This window comes from Monodelphis domestica, chromosome 1, assembly GCF_027887165.1.
Source record: "Monodelphis domestica isolate mMonDom1 chromosome 1, mMonDom1.pri, whole genome shotgun sequence".
NCBI classification, from domain to species: Eukaryota; Metazoa; Chordata; class Mammalia; order Didelphimorphia; family Didelphidae; genus Monodelphis; species Monodelphis domestica.
Window position 1 is genome coordinate 694,784,627 of NC_077227.1, and position 16,094 is coordinate 694,800,720.

Consider the following 16,094-nt stretch of genomic DNA (forward strand, 5'->3'; position numbering starts at 1 on the left):
TTCCTCCTGGGCCAGGGTTCTGTCACAACATGAGGTTTGGGAGACAAAACTCTGGGCTGTAGGGTCAGAATGACAGTGCTTGGGAGGAGGAAATGGGAGAAGCCTTGAAAGCAGCTGAGCTTCTCCTCTGCCTTTCTAGTCTGCTCTGGTCTGCCTAGATGCTGGTTCTCTTAGCATCTCCTAGTCTCTCAATGTCCCCGGCTCCCTGAGTCAGGAAGGACCCCAAGGATCACCCAATCCAACTCAGTGACTTCAGAAATGAGAAAATGGAGGCCCAGCAATGTTATGTGACCAATCTGAAGGGACTTTGACCATCTAGGAGTCCAACCCATCCTGTGGTCCTACAGTACTGAATAGTGACCTCAGATGATGGGGACCGACACCACTGAAGATAACCTTCCCACTGGGGGGCACTCTCCCCATTTTGCAGATGAGAAAAGTGAGGCGGCACGTTGCCACCCTACCTACTCAGATACTTACACCTCAGCTTCCTTTCTCCTCCCCCCAACCCTGGCTGCTTGTTGCCTTCTGCAGTCAGGTGCCTCCAAAGCCAGGGGGAAAGGTGGCTGTTGAGGGACCAGGGGATCTTTTCACCTAGGAGAAGCTATTCTCTGGAGACTTCAGAAAGGCAGGCCCTACAACTGGTAAATAGAGGTTATGGTGGCTCACTTTTTCCTAGTATGGACAAGCTTGTGCTAGAAATAGCCTTGAGGAAGGGTCTTGGTGGAGATGAACCCCTGCAGGCAGGTAGAGGCCAGACTCAGCACGGCTCAGCAGGCTGCCTATCTGCCCACATGGCTAGGGCAATGCTTCATGGTGACACTCACCAGAGTGGCTATTTATTGACCTGAAGCAGCTGACTTGGCAGTGCCCAGGGTTACCCGTCAGTAGAAACCTCTTCTCTCTTGGTTGGTTTCCTTCCTTTTTCTCTGACTCTTCCCTCTCAGTCTCCCTTGCTGGACCTCTGTCTAGGCTGGGCCAGGCAGACACGGGTATTAGGCCATGGTTCCATGCTAGCTTAGGCCCTCTTCACTCCTCCTGCTATTCTATTTCCCTTGGTGATCTCCTCTGTTCCCATGGATTCATTTCTCATCTCTGCAGATGATTCTCAGATCTAGTCACATAGGGACATCGAGGGAGACGGGGTGGAGTTACTTGCCTGATGTCATACAGACAGTGTGTAGCCATCTCATTAGGTTCCCACATCTCTACTGAGGCTGCATCTCTGAGTTCTCCTTCTGTCTCACTCCCCATTAGCCAGATGCCATGTCCAGGCTTCCAACCTGGGTGTTATCCTGGACTCACGCTTTCTCCCTCTCTCCCCCCATCTGACCAAGTCCTATCATTTCTACCTTCAAAATCTTCTTTCTCTCTTCCTCTGCTCTCACTCTGATGCAGGCTCTCATCGCCTCCTGCCTGGATAACTGCAGTAGCCTCTGGCTGGTCTCTCTGCCTCAAGCCTCTTCCCACTCCAGGCCATCTTCCACTTAGCTGTTAAGGCGATCCTCTTAAAACAAGGGTCTAACGAGTCACTCTTTTACTTAATTAGTTCTCTCATTTCCAGGACCAAATCAAAAACCCTGTTTCAAAGCCCTTCCTAACCTGACCCCTTTTCTATCTCTTTGGGCTCCTTTTGCCCCCCTGCAAAATCCTCCCCTCCCCCCAATACTTGGAGTTGAGTAACACTGGGCTCTTTGTTGGTTTTTGTTCAACATGTTCTATCTACCAACTTGGGGCCTTTTTGCTGGCCATCCTTGTTGCCTGCAACTATTTCTTCTTCATCTCTGCCTCCTACTTTCCCTGGCTTCCTGTTTCAGCCAATGTCCCACCTTCTGCAAGAAGCCTTTCCAAAAGGGGCAGATAGGTGATTCGACTGATACTGGAGACAGGAAGTTTTAGGTTCAAATATGGTCCCAGACATTTCCTAGCTGTGTGACCCTGGTTAAGTCACTTAACTTTAATTGCCTAGCCCATACCTTGATATTTAGTATTGCCTCTAAGGCAGAAGATAAGGGTTAAAAAAATTAGAAGAAAAAGAAGCAGCAGCAGCCTTTCCCCAACTCCCCTTATCCTAGAACTTTCCTCTGAGATTAATAATAGTAATAATATTATATACGGATAGTTAGCATTTATATAGGGCCTATTATGTGCTAGGCACTGTGCTAAAATGCCTCACAAGTCTTATTTCATGTTATGTTCACAATGTCCCTGGGAGGGAGGTGCTATTATTATCCCCATTTTACAGATGAGGAAAGTAAGGCAGACAGAGCTTAAGTGACTTGTCCTGGGTCACACAGCTAGGCAGTGGATAGATTTGAATCAGTCTTGACTCCAGCCTGAATCTATTGACTGTACCGCAGGATCTGGAATCAGGAAAACCTGATTGAAAGATACACATCAAATCTGGGAGGCAGGGTGAGTCACTTCGCCTCTGTCTTCCTCAGTTTCCTTATCTGAAAAATGAGGATATTACTAGCACCTATCTTGTAGGGATGTTGTGAGCATGAAATAGGATAATTCTGGCAAAGTACTGTGCAAACCTAAAAGCTCTGTATAAATGCTGTTCTTCCCTCTTCCCCTTCTTCTTCTTCCATAGTTGTTTGCATGGAGACAGCTAGGTGGCCCAGTGAATAAAGTGCTGGGCCTGGAGTCAGGAAGGCCCGAGTTCAAGTCCTGCCTCAGATATTTTGTAGTTTGGTGACCACAGATAGATCACTTACTCTCTCTCTTCCTCAGTCTCCAGATCTGTAAGGTGGGGATAATAACTGTACCTACTTTCTGGTACATAATGTTTATAGGCAGCTTGAAAATTGTAATTCTTGGCCACCTCCAGTCCTTCTCCTGATTATTACTACAGAGGGGACCATAGAGAATTGAGAGCTGTTTTTAATTTTTTTTAATAGGATATTATGGCAAAATAATTCTTTTCTTAGTGGCTGGCAAACTAGTGACAAGTTTCTCCTTTAGTTTGTTTTATCCTTGGATGGCAAAATCTATTGCTGGAACTGCATTCAAAACTTTAGTGGCATGATAAAACCTACCAGAGTTTACGTTCCATTGTCAGCCTTCAATCATCAGAATCATCTCCATCCTATGAGGAAAGAGCAGGACTTGTGTGGCAGTGTAGACTAGAGCCACATGCAGTGAGGGAAGGAAGGGGCTATTTCTTTCTAAAGGGCTTGAAGGGACTCCCAGATGGAGCTTAGCTCAAGGGCAAAGGGGGGAGAGGGGCAGAATCTAACAGCTGAACTTCTGGCTTAGGCATGGACCTTCAAGAAAAGGTAAGCTGGGATGCCTTGCACGGCTTTGTTTGCTGACTACACTGGGGGTAATACAATCCTAAATTCCTGAAAACCTTTTAGGTCTAAACCATAGGAGTACCTGGGGGAAAGGGAGGTTATGGAATCAGAGCCAGGAAAAAATAACCCCTTCCTTCATCTGTTCCTAGAATTTAAGGCTGGAAGGGACCTGAGACACTGTCATTTATATTTCCCAAAATTAGCGACCTGAGTCTTAGAGGTTAAGTCACTTGTCTCTGGTCACACTGCTCTTATATTTCAAAGCAGGGATGTAAGCCAAGGCTCCTGCCTCTTCCTATCACACTGTGTTGCCCCTAGACTAGTGAAGCAATCAAGTCTGTCCTCTTCTATGTCAGATTATAAAACAGAGGCCAAGAAAGGTGAAATAACTTGCTCACGAATCAACACAAGGTAGCAACAATGCTGGTATTTAAAGTTGAGTACTTGGGACTTTAATACACTGATCTTCAGCAGGTCTGGAATTGGGAGGTTTGGGATTCAAATCTGACTTGACATTTCCTAGCTGTGAGATCCTAGGCAAATCACTGAACTTCAATTGCCTAACCTGTACCACTCTTTTGCCTTACAATCAATAAGAAAGACAGTAAAGATTTTTTAAAAAATCCTTTGCTCTTTAAATTTTACCCTGATGCTTGGCTTCCTTGACTAATCTTGATGAAGGGGCAATTGGAGGTAGGAGGTAGAGTGAAGACTAGTCCTCTCCCCTGCTCAAAGGCTCCAGAGCAGGAATCTGGGGTGACTGGCCCCTGAGCAGTGACCCAGCGTCTAGGAATAGCCTCTCCTAAAGCTCTGCCACTGTGACTAGCCAAAAAGACCATCTCTTTCCCTTGACCTCCTGAAAAGCAGGAAACTCTTCCTCACCCCACCTCACCTCATACATCAAAGGCCAAATTGTCAGCTCCATCATGGCTGACAGATTATTATTGCCAGTGTGGATGTCAGAAGCACATCACATGGGCTGGATATTTTGGGGCCACCAGCAGGAACAAACCACTTCTGACCAGACAAATTGGATTGCCAAGCACACGGGGAAGAGTGATGAGTGGCTAAGAGGTATGGGGAGGAGGGAAGGAAACCAGACGAGTACTGTGAACCACAGCCCTACTCAGGGCTAGCAGTTCTCCTCACCATTAACTCCTGAGGTAAGGGGACAGTGAACTCTAGATCTCTTTAGAAGGATCTGGTAGAATCATTTCTCCATATTCTATCCCATAAGACCACTAACTTTGCAAAGAATGTAGGCTGTCTGGCTTAGAGACTCCTCCAGTCAGTTGGCACAGGTCAGGGAGAAACAGCAGACACACTGATTTGAGCTGGGTGTGTGGCCTATACAAAAACCTAAATTCTTATGTTGCCTCTGATGACCTCACAACCTTTGAGGACAATCTGCAGCCAGGTTTATACTCCCCCACCAAAAGTTGTACCTGATGGCACATTCACCAAAGCCCTGGCACTATTATAGGATGACTAATGCCAGTGTTGCTCAATGAATGGAAGCCAATGCTTCTTCCCAAGGAAAACAATGGGATGCTTAAGATGAATCTGGGGCCAGAAATTCCAGAATCTGAGTTGAAAGGAGCCTTAGAGGATAACAAGCCTAACAAGTAACTAACCACAGGGGCAGCTTGGTGGTTCAGTGGACAGAGAGCCAGGCCTGGAGTTAGGAGATCCTGGATTTAAATCTGGCCTCAGACTTTTCCCAGCTGTGTGACCCTCAGCAACCTTAACCCCCACTGCCTAGCCCTTACAACTCTTGTACCTTAAACCCAATATTGATTTTAAGAAGGAAGGTAAGGGTTTAAAAAAACAAAACAAAGTTAGTAACCACCTGTTCTCCAACTGAAGGCCTCCAAGTTAGTTAATAAGAAGTCTGGCTCCCTTAGGATGATTGCCCCTTGAAGTCATGGCAAGGAACAGGATGGGGCCTTACAGGTTGGGGACCAGCTTCAAATGCATTCTCTTTCCTTCTTAACCCTGTGGCTACACTTAGGCCAATGGCATACAACACAATGCATGTTGCCAGTCTGCCTAGGGACATCCAAGGCACATAAAAGATTAGTTACCAGACACAAACTTGTAGAGAGCAGCTAGGTGGTGCAGTGGATAATGTGTGGATCTGGAGTCGGGAAGACTCATCTTCCTGAGATCAAATATGGCCTCAGACACTACTAGCTGTATGACCCTGAGCAAGTCACTCAACCCTGCTTGCCTCAGTTTCCTCATCTGTAAAATGAGTCAGAAAAAGAAATGGCAAACCACTCTAGTATCTTTGCCAAGAAAATCCCAAATGGGGTCATGATTCAGAAATGACTAAAAAACTGAATTGGTGATGGGAGAAAAGGGGCTGATGGTATAAAGGTCATGTCCAAAGAGCCAGGAGACCTTTCTTTGAAACAACAGAACCTGAAATCAACAGAACAGGCAGCTATCACAGAGCTACTATCAAAGCCAGGTAAACTGCTGATGGAGGAGCCATGGCAGAAGGCCAAGGCCCTTTTCCTAGTTGGGGAGTAGACCATCATGCCACCTTGACTTGCAAAACTGATTGTATCAACAGAGAAAATATAGGGATAGGCTAATAAGTAATAGGGGAGAGCAAAGGAGAGAAGAAAGAGTCAAAGGCTTATAGGATTTAGAGCTGTGAAGGAACTTACATATAACCTAGGCCTGCTGCTTCATTTGGAAGAAGAAGACACTGAGACCCAGGAAAGAAATTACTTTCCCAGGGTCACACGAGTCAAATGTTATAAAGCTGGGATTCAAACTCCAATCTTTAGACTTCAAAAATCAGTTCTTATATTGTATTATATTACATGGCAACTGGCTGGGAAAGCCCTGGGGATATGACTTCACCCTACCTGTTTACATCCAGGGAGCCTTTCCAGGCCTAAGGGGTATCCAGAAAGGCCAGGGGCTTGCCCATAGTCTCTCAGTCTTACTGCTGAGTTAGCCTGGGGCTGGAACTTCTTGTTTCTTACTTGTTAGATGAAATTGCCAGCCTGGTCCATGGCTCCATGCTGTCTCCTCTAACTCAATTGTTTGCCCAAGAAGCTATTCTGGTCTAGGGGAGACAAGTGGAGTTCCTTATATGAAAATCCCAATTCCAGAATGTAAGGAAGACCTCAGGGAAAAGCAACAGAACCCTTCTGAACAGTTTCTGGGGTCCTTGGTCTGATAGGAACAAAAGCCACAGAATGACCAAGGCTTCAACCCTATGTACCCCCAAATTCCTTGGAATTCTGAAGAGCCTAGCTGGCTGCTCAAAGTCTGTCAGCTGCCTGCAATTCTCATTTATTATGGGGTAGGAGGGCATAGCTAATCTCCCCATCTGTGGCCACCAGGTTGGGGATGGAGCCAAGCAGGCAGGCATCCTTGGCATCAACCCTGCAGGGTCTTTATGTCTATAAAATCAATCTTGTGAGCCAGAGAGGGCTTGGATTAGTGCTTTCTCTTTCCCTAACCCCTCAGGGTTTTATAAGCTGGTGACTCCAGCTTGAACCAGTCTCAGTAAGGACTGAAGGGTACACATTGGGGTGATGAAGGAGGAGAGACTGTGTTCCTAGTTTCAGCCCAATCCAGGGGCAGAAATGTTTCAGCCAGGCAAACTAGGGCCTGGTGGGGTAGAATAGGGGGAAGATTGGGGATGTAAAAAGTATGGATCTGTGTAATCCAGTGAGCCATCCAATGGGACCAAGGACACTGGTCTTGGCCTTCATATAATCAAGATATTCCTAAGCTCTAACAAATCAGAATCTAGGAAGGGGAAAGTACCCTCTAGGAAGAAAATGCCCTCTGGAAATTGGTCAGACCCCCCACCCCTGCCAAGCACTCCAGGAGGGCTACTAGGGTTCTTTCAGGAAGGATTTCCCTCTTCAATTCTCTGGATTTGCCTGAAGGGCTAGGGAAGGCTTCTCTGAAGGTTCCCTTGCTGTCATCACATCCACAGGTGCTTAGGCCAAGAGTTCATTGTGTGAACCACCTAGGTCCTACAGTTTACCCAGATGGGTTCCTGGGGCTGTAGGTTGGGGAAAAGAGAAGGTGAGGGAGGCAAGCAGAGAAAGAAGGAGGCCTCAGCAACTGCAACCAAGCAGGGTGGGGCAGGGTCTGCGGGAGGTGAGGAGCGTCCAGCTGGCAGTGGAGACTGGGGAGGAAGAGATGTGCATGTTAATAAAATCAGCAGATGGCTCCCCTGGTGCCTGGGGTCAGCCTATTGAGTCAGCAGGGGTCATTCCCCCATCCCAACAGCTGGTCATTATTGTTTTGTTTCTCAGCCCCATCCCCATCCCCTATTTTTTTTTTTGGGGGGGGGGGGGTAGGGTTGCCTGGCTAATAGTAGGAGCCAGGAGACCTGGTTCCTGGACCTGGTCCCTTAGCCTCAGCTGCCCAAGGTCTGGCTTCTGGCTCTTGTTACCTCAGAGATCAAAGCAGATCTAGGTATGTGCTAAAAGTCAAGAGGAATGTCTGAATTCTTGTCACTCCATAGATTACTAGGAGAAGTCAGAGGACATTAAAAGACTATATGGATAATTTGGTCCAGTCTCTTCCCATCAGTTTACAGAGGAGAAGACTAAGATCTGAAGAAGTGACCTGGCGTTCTAGAAAGGGCCAACCTTGAATTTGGGACCCCTGGGATGTAATCTTGCCTTGACATTTAAGCTTTGGGTGACCATGATGAAGTCTCAGTTTTTCTATCTGTAAAACAAGGATAATGCACACTTCACTGCCTCCCAGGGATGTTATAAGGAGGGTGCTTTGAGGCTCCCTCCACTTGGGAATACATCAGTTTGGGGACTCTTACTGCAGTAACTCACTCTTTCCACAGATGCCGGTCAGGAACTCATCTCTAACTTCCAAGCCAAGAGCTGCAGTGGTCACACAGAGGTATGACTTAAATCAAATTTTTCCCCGAGTCCAAGCTATGCTCTATTCACTGTGCCAGACTGTCTTGTCTTAGGAGATGTAGTGATTGGCCCAAGATCACAAATAGGATTCAAACCCAGGTCCTCAGATTTGGTATCCAGGGAGGTTTTCACTGTTCCATATGGCCTCTTCGAGGCTAGGAACCTTTTTCAGGTTCCTCCCTCGTTCCTCCCATCCTTGGGCCACCTCTGCTCCCTGTAGACCAAGGAAAACTGGGTAATGCTATCCTACTCTGGCTACCACCTCTGTTCTTCCTCTAGCCAAGTGTTTGCCACCAGGACCAGGCCTCACTTAGAATGTTTTATAGCTAGTGCTGGTTTATAGATGCTAATGTTCAGGATCAGAGGCTGGCCTACTGAGTCAAGGGGTAAATTTGGAGTCTGAGATATCTAACAATTCCTTGGTTTATCATCACCTGCTCACCTAAACATCATAACCCATACCAAGCAAACAAGTCAGAAAAATTAGGGGGGGAATTGAGGTTTTCCAGAAAGAAAGAGTAATTTTTCCCCTTCAATCACAAGCTCAGGATAACACCTGCTATGGTGCCCTCCCTGGGTACTCAGAGCCCTAGACAGTATCACACATAGGATGTCAGAGCTGAAAGGGACTGTGGAGACCACTGAATCTGAAGTGCAGAGAGTTAGAGAGTTAAGTGACTGGCCAAAGAGTACACCACAAAGCTGGGTTGGAACCCTGGGCTTCTGATTTCAAGACTGTGGCTCTTTCCATTCCAAGAGATGGTCTCTGTAATTCTGTGAGCAGGCCACAGAGGCTAGGCCTTTGCCAGAACCTCTCTAAGTCCACCTCCTCAAACTGAGGCAGATGGGGAGCCAAGGAGATCAGCAGCAGTCCCTTCAGAACCCCTTCCTTTCCTTCCTGCCCATGAAGAACTGTTGTAACACACTAAGGAGGCTGAGAGTTAATGAACCAGGATAGCTCCTTCCCTGGACAAAGGGCAAAGGAACTGTCCACTTTCCTTTCTTGGCCCAGCTAAGTACATGTAAAAAGGGACCCAGTGGCAGGGGCTAGCTGAATTCAGCATGCATATGCCAGCCCATTTCCCACCAGGGTCAGCAGTTGAACCTGTGGAGGGCCTATCCCACTGGTACTGCCCCAACTCCTCATTGGGTCTAGGCTAGAGAGGCCCAAGAGATCATACTCATCTGAGGCCCTGCCTTGGCTTGAGGCAAAAGTGATCTTCAGGAGTGGGTGATTTGCCAAGGGCATAGAAATCTAGGGTCCTTTCCCAATTCTATGACACTTGTCTTTGTCCTGTCCCTGGTGAGATTCAGGGAAAAGGGACCAGGCTCCATGACCTTCCCTGCCTGGGACTGGGTGCCCACTCCCTGGCAAGGGGGCGTGTGTAAGGAGGGTGGGGAGCAGTCCTGAGCCAGCTCCGACAGGCCATAGCACATGGCAGTGCTTGAGCTGATCTTATCTGGGCCCCACCGAGGGCGCCCCAGGGATGGAGAACCTGTTCTCAGCCAGGTCTTCACGCTGCACTGAGCCTCTGGGAGCAGCACCTGGCCCAGCCTAAGCTCCAATGTGCTGCATAAATCAGTGCCCCCCCCCAACCCCCACATTCCGATCCGCCAGCAGCTAGTCAGACCCCCGTGGAGGCCAAGAAGCCCATGCCACCACTGTGGGAGGGAGGCAGGCAGGCTGGCTGGGCAGCTTCCTCAAGCTTCCTCCTCACACTTCCACAAGTCCCACAGATTGAGTTCTAGGGGGAAGGGTACCTTGTACAGTGTGTTACGGATGATCTCGATGTTCATCTCGTCGAGGTCCTGCTCAGAGATGCAGTCTTGGAAGAATGCAGCTGAAAATGAAGAGACAGGCAGGGTAGGGAAGAATTTGGCAGCTAAGGCACTTCTCCTTGGGGCCAGGCTCCTTATGAGGGAGGCCTGGGGGAGAAGAGAGATGGAGGGAGTGAGGCCAGGCTCAGAGGAGCCCAAGGAAGGGACTAACAATGCAGCTGGGGCCCAGGCAAGTAGCCAGCTCAGGGTAAGAAAGGACAGAGGGTCCATTCTGCCAAGACTGCCAGGATTGAGCCCCCCACCCCAGGAAATCAAGAGCCTCCCCCCAAGCAACATCTCCATAACTCTCTCTTGGACTTCCAAAGTGCTTGGAAGTGGTGTTGCAGAGTCTGTAACACATTGGGCTGATTTAGGACTTCTTCCTTGAACTTTTATTTTCTAGAACTGATTTATAAATAAGAGAACTGGCAAGTGTTGGGGCCATAACATGATCTAATCGCCTCTGGTATTGACCCAAAAAGCACACAATGCCAAGGACATGCTTGCATAAGAGGCCATAACTCCCCCTTCTCCCCAATGCACACATTCACCTCAGTGTCCACCACATTAGGGCCAAGACTCAGTGAGACCACCAGTTTCTGTGACTTTCTTCCAAGTTCCACTCTAGGGCCTAGGAATATAGGTGTTGGGTGGGGACCCAAGGGAAGAAGGGAATTCCTTTAATGGGAATCTTCACCTATCTATCTCATCTATCTATCTATCTCAATCTAATGGGATCATTCATTCATTTGCTTATTCATTTCAGGCCAAACTAATCTCTTTCTCTGTATTGCCACTACTAATGGTCTAGGCGCAATGGATATAGTGCTGGGCCTGGAGTCAGGAAGACTCATTTTTGTGAATTCATCTGGTCTCAGATATTTACTAGCTATGTAACTCTGTGCAAGTCACTTTACCCTGTCTGCCTCAGTTTCCTCTTCTGACAAATGAGCTAGAGAAGTGTCTCTGTCAAGAAAACCCCAAATGGGGTCACAAAGAGTTGGACAGAATCAAACAACAACGGTCTAGTCTAGATAGTACCTTCTTTCCTTTAGATGTTAGTAAAACCTTACTGAAAAATCCAAACATTCTTTCTAGGGGAATGGGGAATAAATGGACAGGGAAGGTGTATGACCTACCCCCTTCACTTATGACTCTCATTGCCAGGTAAGGTTACACCGATGTGGAGAAGTCTAGTACAATTTGAGCACCTGGGACAGAGGGCTAATAGGTGAAGGTTAGGGATAGACAAAGACCGTGGGTATTTATTAAATCCAAATCTATGATTTTATATAGGAGGAAATTAACATTCCAGAGCTAGTAAGTGGCAGAAGTAGGGCCAGACTTATATTTCTTGTCTCCCAAACTAGGCCTCTTTCCACCAAAATATACAGCACTTATAGCAAAGAGGACTTAATAAGGAAACTGGTAAACCTGAGTTCAAATCCTAACTTCCAAATTAGCCTTGTGTAAATTAATCTATATTAAACCTTAGTTGCTTTACTTGTAGTAAGAGGACAATATTACTTATGCTTTTTTTAGAGAGTTATTGTGAAGAATGGTCTTTTTTTATAAGTCTTAAAAATATGAATTATTATTCAACCTGCATAGGGTTTAATCAGTGTACTCTTCCTGAAAATAGTGTCATCTCTCAGGCAGGTGGAAACTTTAAGTGCTCAGGAAGAGGAAGGGAGTCCCCAAAGGTCAGTTCCCTTAGATTTCAACCTCACTAAAGATCTAGACCTATTTTTCTGAAGGAGGGAAAAGGCAAGAGTTCCTAGGTTGGGAGCTGATCAGGCCACCCATGTTGAAGGATGTTGCTTGTCCTGGCTTCTCAAGACATAACAAAGAAGATGAACAAAACTATTGGATTTCCTTCTTTTCTTCCCATATAATGGGGCCAAGAAATTGGGGGGAAAAAGTTGGTCTGGTTGGCTTAGCTTCTACTTTCTTCTCTCCTACTGGAGAGAATTGTTCTACTGGACCCTAAGTATCCCTTGATGTCTTCAAAGAGTACTGAGGGTGTTAAATAAGAAAAAAAGAAATCCTGGGAATGGATTGGGGTTCTGTTCTAAGTGTTTTAAGAGAGAAAAGAGAATACATCAAGGGAAGAAGAAGGGGAAGGAACTTGCTATTTTTCCATAATTGAGGTGCATGAGAAGAGTATATGAAACAAAGAATAAGGCATGGAGAAAGCAGGTATCAGAGATCCCATAATCTAATCTGAAACAGGTAAAACATACACTTACACATACAAGAGTTTGCTGTAAAAATACATCATGGAAGTGAGGGGTATGGGTTTGTAAAGAGGAAGGATAATACTGGGGAAAGAATAACCACAAGCAAAACAAAATCTCTTGATCCTGAAAGGGAAGGGGAAAAAACTCAGAATAGGAAAGGATTAGAATCTAAGAAGGTGTCCATCAACTGAGGAATGATTGAAGAAACTATATGGTATGTGAATATAATGGGATAATACTTCACTATAAGAAATTATGAGATTATTTCACATTATCTTCAGTAACAAATTGAGGCACAAGGAATTGAAGGAAACAGAACCAGGATAACACTATGTGGAAGGACAACATCATCATTAAAAAACAAAACCAACAACTCTGAAACACTTAAAAATTCTGATTAAAGGCCACTTCTGGGCCAAGAGGGGATGGACTCAAGGTGCAGAATGGCCACTGTGTGTATTCATTTTGCTAGGCTACAATTACTTGTTACAAGGCTCTCTGTCTTTTTCTCTGTCTCTGTCTGCCTTCCTCCCCTCTTTCCCTCTCAAAGGAAACAAAAATAAGCAGGATAGTTTTGAAAGTAGAATGTGGAACTTATAATTGAAAAAAAAGCAAGTAGTCTGACCTGGAGTCTCCTGGTTTCTCATACAAGCCTCATTTTTATACTCTTTGTAGCATAAGGAAATGCGTTTTTTTAAAAAAATAATGTTTAGTTGACTCTTTCTTGAAGACTACTGTACTTCCAATTCATGTGTCAAAATCAAACAACAATCCATGAGCAGCTGTCACGGATTGCTCAAAAGTTCACAAACACACAAACACATACATGTCATATGTTCATCAGATTTGTAGTTGACATAAAGTTGGGAAAGACCACTAGTTAACATATGGGACAATAAAATTAGTATCCAAATGAATTTTGACAGTCAAAATGATTGAGTTGAATCTAAGATGATGAGGTTTAATAGGGATAAATCTACAGTCTTATACTGGGATCCAAGAAATCAACTCTGCAAGCAAATTAGAGGAGGGGGCATGTACTAGAAAATGATCTGAACACCTGCATGCTTAGTGGACTGAAAGCTCAATATAAATCAAGAGTCTGATATGGTAGATGGGGGAAAAAAGTAAAAACCCTAAATGGTTTTTGGATAGATTAAGAGAAACAGCATGTGAGGACTATGGTGGTTAATAATTCCTCAAGACTCTGTCCTTGTTGGATGATATCTAGAGTACTGTTGTGGATACCTGATTTTAGAAAAGTTATTGGTAAGGAGGAGACCATCCAAAAGAGGGCAAACCTGATACTAACAAAAGGCCTCAAGATCCTGCCAATTAGTTGAAAGAACCAGAGATATTTAGTCTGGAGAAAAGAAGACTGGCAGTGAAGGGGGCTGGGCAAAGGAATGATACATATTTTTAAGGGTTTAAGGTGTGGAAGAGGGATTAGAATTATTCCTCTGGCCCAGAAGTCAGAATGAGGAGCAGTGGGTGGGTGAGAGGTATAGAGTGGATCCACTGGGCTTGACGTGAGGAAGATTTTTCTAACAATAAGAACCGTCCCAAAGTGGAATAGCTGTCTCATGCAGGGAAGGCTCCTTGGGAGCTGTATTGTACAGGGGATCCTTCTTCTAGAGGGGTTGGACTAGCTGCCTCTGGTTCCTTCCAACTCTTAAGATTCTTGGCTTCTGTTAAACATGAGGTAACATAGGCCCAGAAAAGAAACCCTTCCCCAAATACATTCTCTATATTCTCTAGGTTTGAAACATGCCTTTCCATCCTTTGTCTAATAGCAGGAATAGGAATAGGAAGGAGAAAGCCCTGGGTATCAGAGAGGTCTGACTCTAAATAAACAAATGAGACAGACTGGCAAGTGTCTGGGGTCATCACTACTTACCGAGTGGGGTGTCCACTAATATAGCATTATATAATTCGGCTGGAGTCTGAGCAATGTTCACGGCCTCCATCTGCTCAAAGCTGCCTAGTGGGTGGCACTTGGGCACAAGCTCAGCAATGGATCGCTGGTGCAAGGTCCCTGTTATCAGCAGGATGACATTATCAATCATGTAGCTGTAGCTGGAAGGGAAACACACACACTGGATGTCAGGGCATTCAGGTAGAGGCAATGACCAGAATCATGCCTGCTCCACCAAAACAAGTCTCCTGCCCAGATGACAGACCTTAAATGGAGGCCCCACAGCTCTTCTTAGACAAGTACCTTCCCTCAACACTGTCCAGAGCTAAATATATTTAATGTCTGTTTCTACCACCCCCTTCCACCTCCTGCATGGTAGTCTAGAGAGAGTATCACAGTATGGGCAGTGGAGTGGAATGGAAATGCCAATAGAATTAGAAGAACTAAAGTTCAAGGGCCAACTTGATCACACGCTCTGTACTGTGACTTTTTTTTAACCCACATCTTCTGTCTTAGAATCAATACTAAGTATAAGTTCCAAAGTAGAAGAGCAGTAAGGGCTAGGCAACTGGAGTCAAAAGACTTGCCCATGGGCTTTTGCCTAGGAAAGATCTGAGGTCTGGGAACTCTGATCTCCAGGCCCAGCTCTCTTATCCACCTAGCTGCCCCTAACTTTGTGATCTTGAGAAAAATCATTTTGACTCATTGAGCCTCAGCTTTCTCATCTGCACAATATTTTTGGTATGTATGTCACAGATTTTTTATGGGGATCAAATTGTGGTTTTGAAATATAAGTAAAATTCAGCTAATAATTTTTTTTTTTTACACTTCAAGACAAACTCGGAATTCCCATGCAAAACAATTCTTACTTTAAGTTTTAAAATCTTAACCTAATAAAATGCAAAAGAAGAGGTTTTAATAATTTTTAAAAAATTACTCTTAATGATCAACTGAGAGCTTCAGGAACTATAGGGGCCATCTTGTCCAAGCCCCTGTGTGAAAAGTTAAAGCAGTTGAGCTTCAGAGCGCTTCAATGACTTTTCTATTGTCTCACTGGGAACATAAGAGGCAAGATCTGAGTTGACTCTCAAGTCAGTGTTCCTTCCATTAATCTATGCTGCCTCTCAACAGATTAGGTTCAGTGCTGGTTGCTACATTGTAGGAAGGAGATTGGTAAACTGGAGGGTATCCAGAAGAGAGCAAAAAGGGAGATGAAAGACCTCAAGATCATGCTATATGACAAATGGCAGACTCAGGAACATGCAGCTGTGAGAAGAAAAGACTGAGGAAAATACCACTTGTCCTATTTCCAGCCCAGCTTTCCCCGTCACTGGGTGATAGGGCAGTGGTAGAAACAACTATTGGTGAAAAATGGCCACCATTTCCCCCCAGTTTACTGCCACTTGTGGGCAGGCACCCTAACAGAGAGACAGGAGGCACCATGTACCAGATGACTCAAGCCACCACCCCACCTTGAGATTCTACCCTCATTCTAATAGACATGGTCCAGCCATTACTGAGGAGAAATCATGGAGAAAGGGTCTGCCTTCTTTATCACCACCAGCAACAACTAACTGCTCACCAATGGCCACCAACAATCAGATAAGCATAAGCGTCCTGGGGTGGCAGGACCCTCTCTCCCTCTCAACAAGACCACCTGCTTTCAGCCTGACCCTCACTACCACTGTTCAAGGAAACAACTCCCAAGAAGAGTCAAGAGGGCTGGGAGCCCAACTACTTCCACCAAATATCAACCCATTGCTACTTGCCAGTCAAGGTAAGCTCTTCTAGCTGAAGTGGCAAGGTATAGGGAGGGAAGAACCTGGAGTCAGCAGATGCCCAACTACCAGCACCATGGTCATGGAACCTTTCTATCTGACTTGCAGGTGAAATTTTCCAT

The 16,094-nt window shown here is 45.6% G+C and overlaps 1 protein-coding gene across 1 annotated transcript in view; it reads right to left on the reverse strand.

Annotated features, from left to right (window-relative positions):
* Positions 1 to 16,094, reverse strand: part of ATP6V0D1 (ATPase H+ transporting V0 subunit d1) — a 109,011-nt gene that overhangs the window by 2,425 nt on the left and 90,492 nt on the right. The window contains exons 3-4 of the mRNA XM_001364793.4: positions 14,177 to 14,355; positions 9,983 to 10,062 (exon numbers count right to left, since the gene is read on the reverse strand). Of these exons, the coding sequence (XP_001364830.1) occupies positions 9,983 to 10,062; positions 14,177 to 14,355 (259 nt within the window). The remainder of the gene's footprint in view (positions 1 to 9,982; positions 10,063 to 14,176; positions 14,356 to 16,094) is intronic.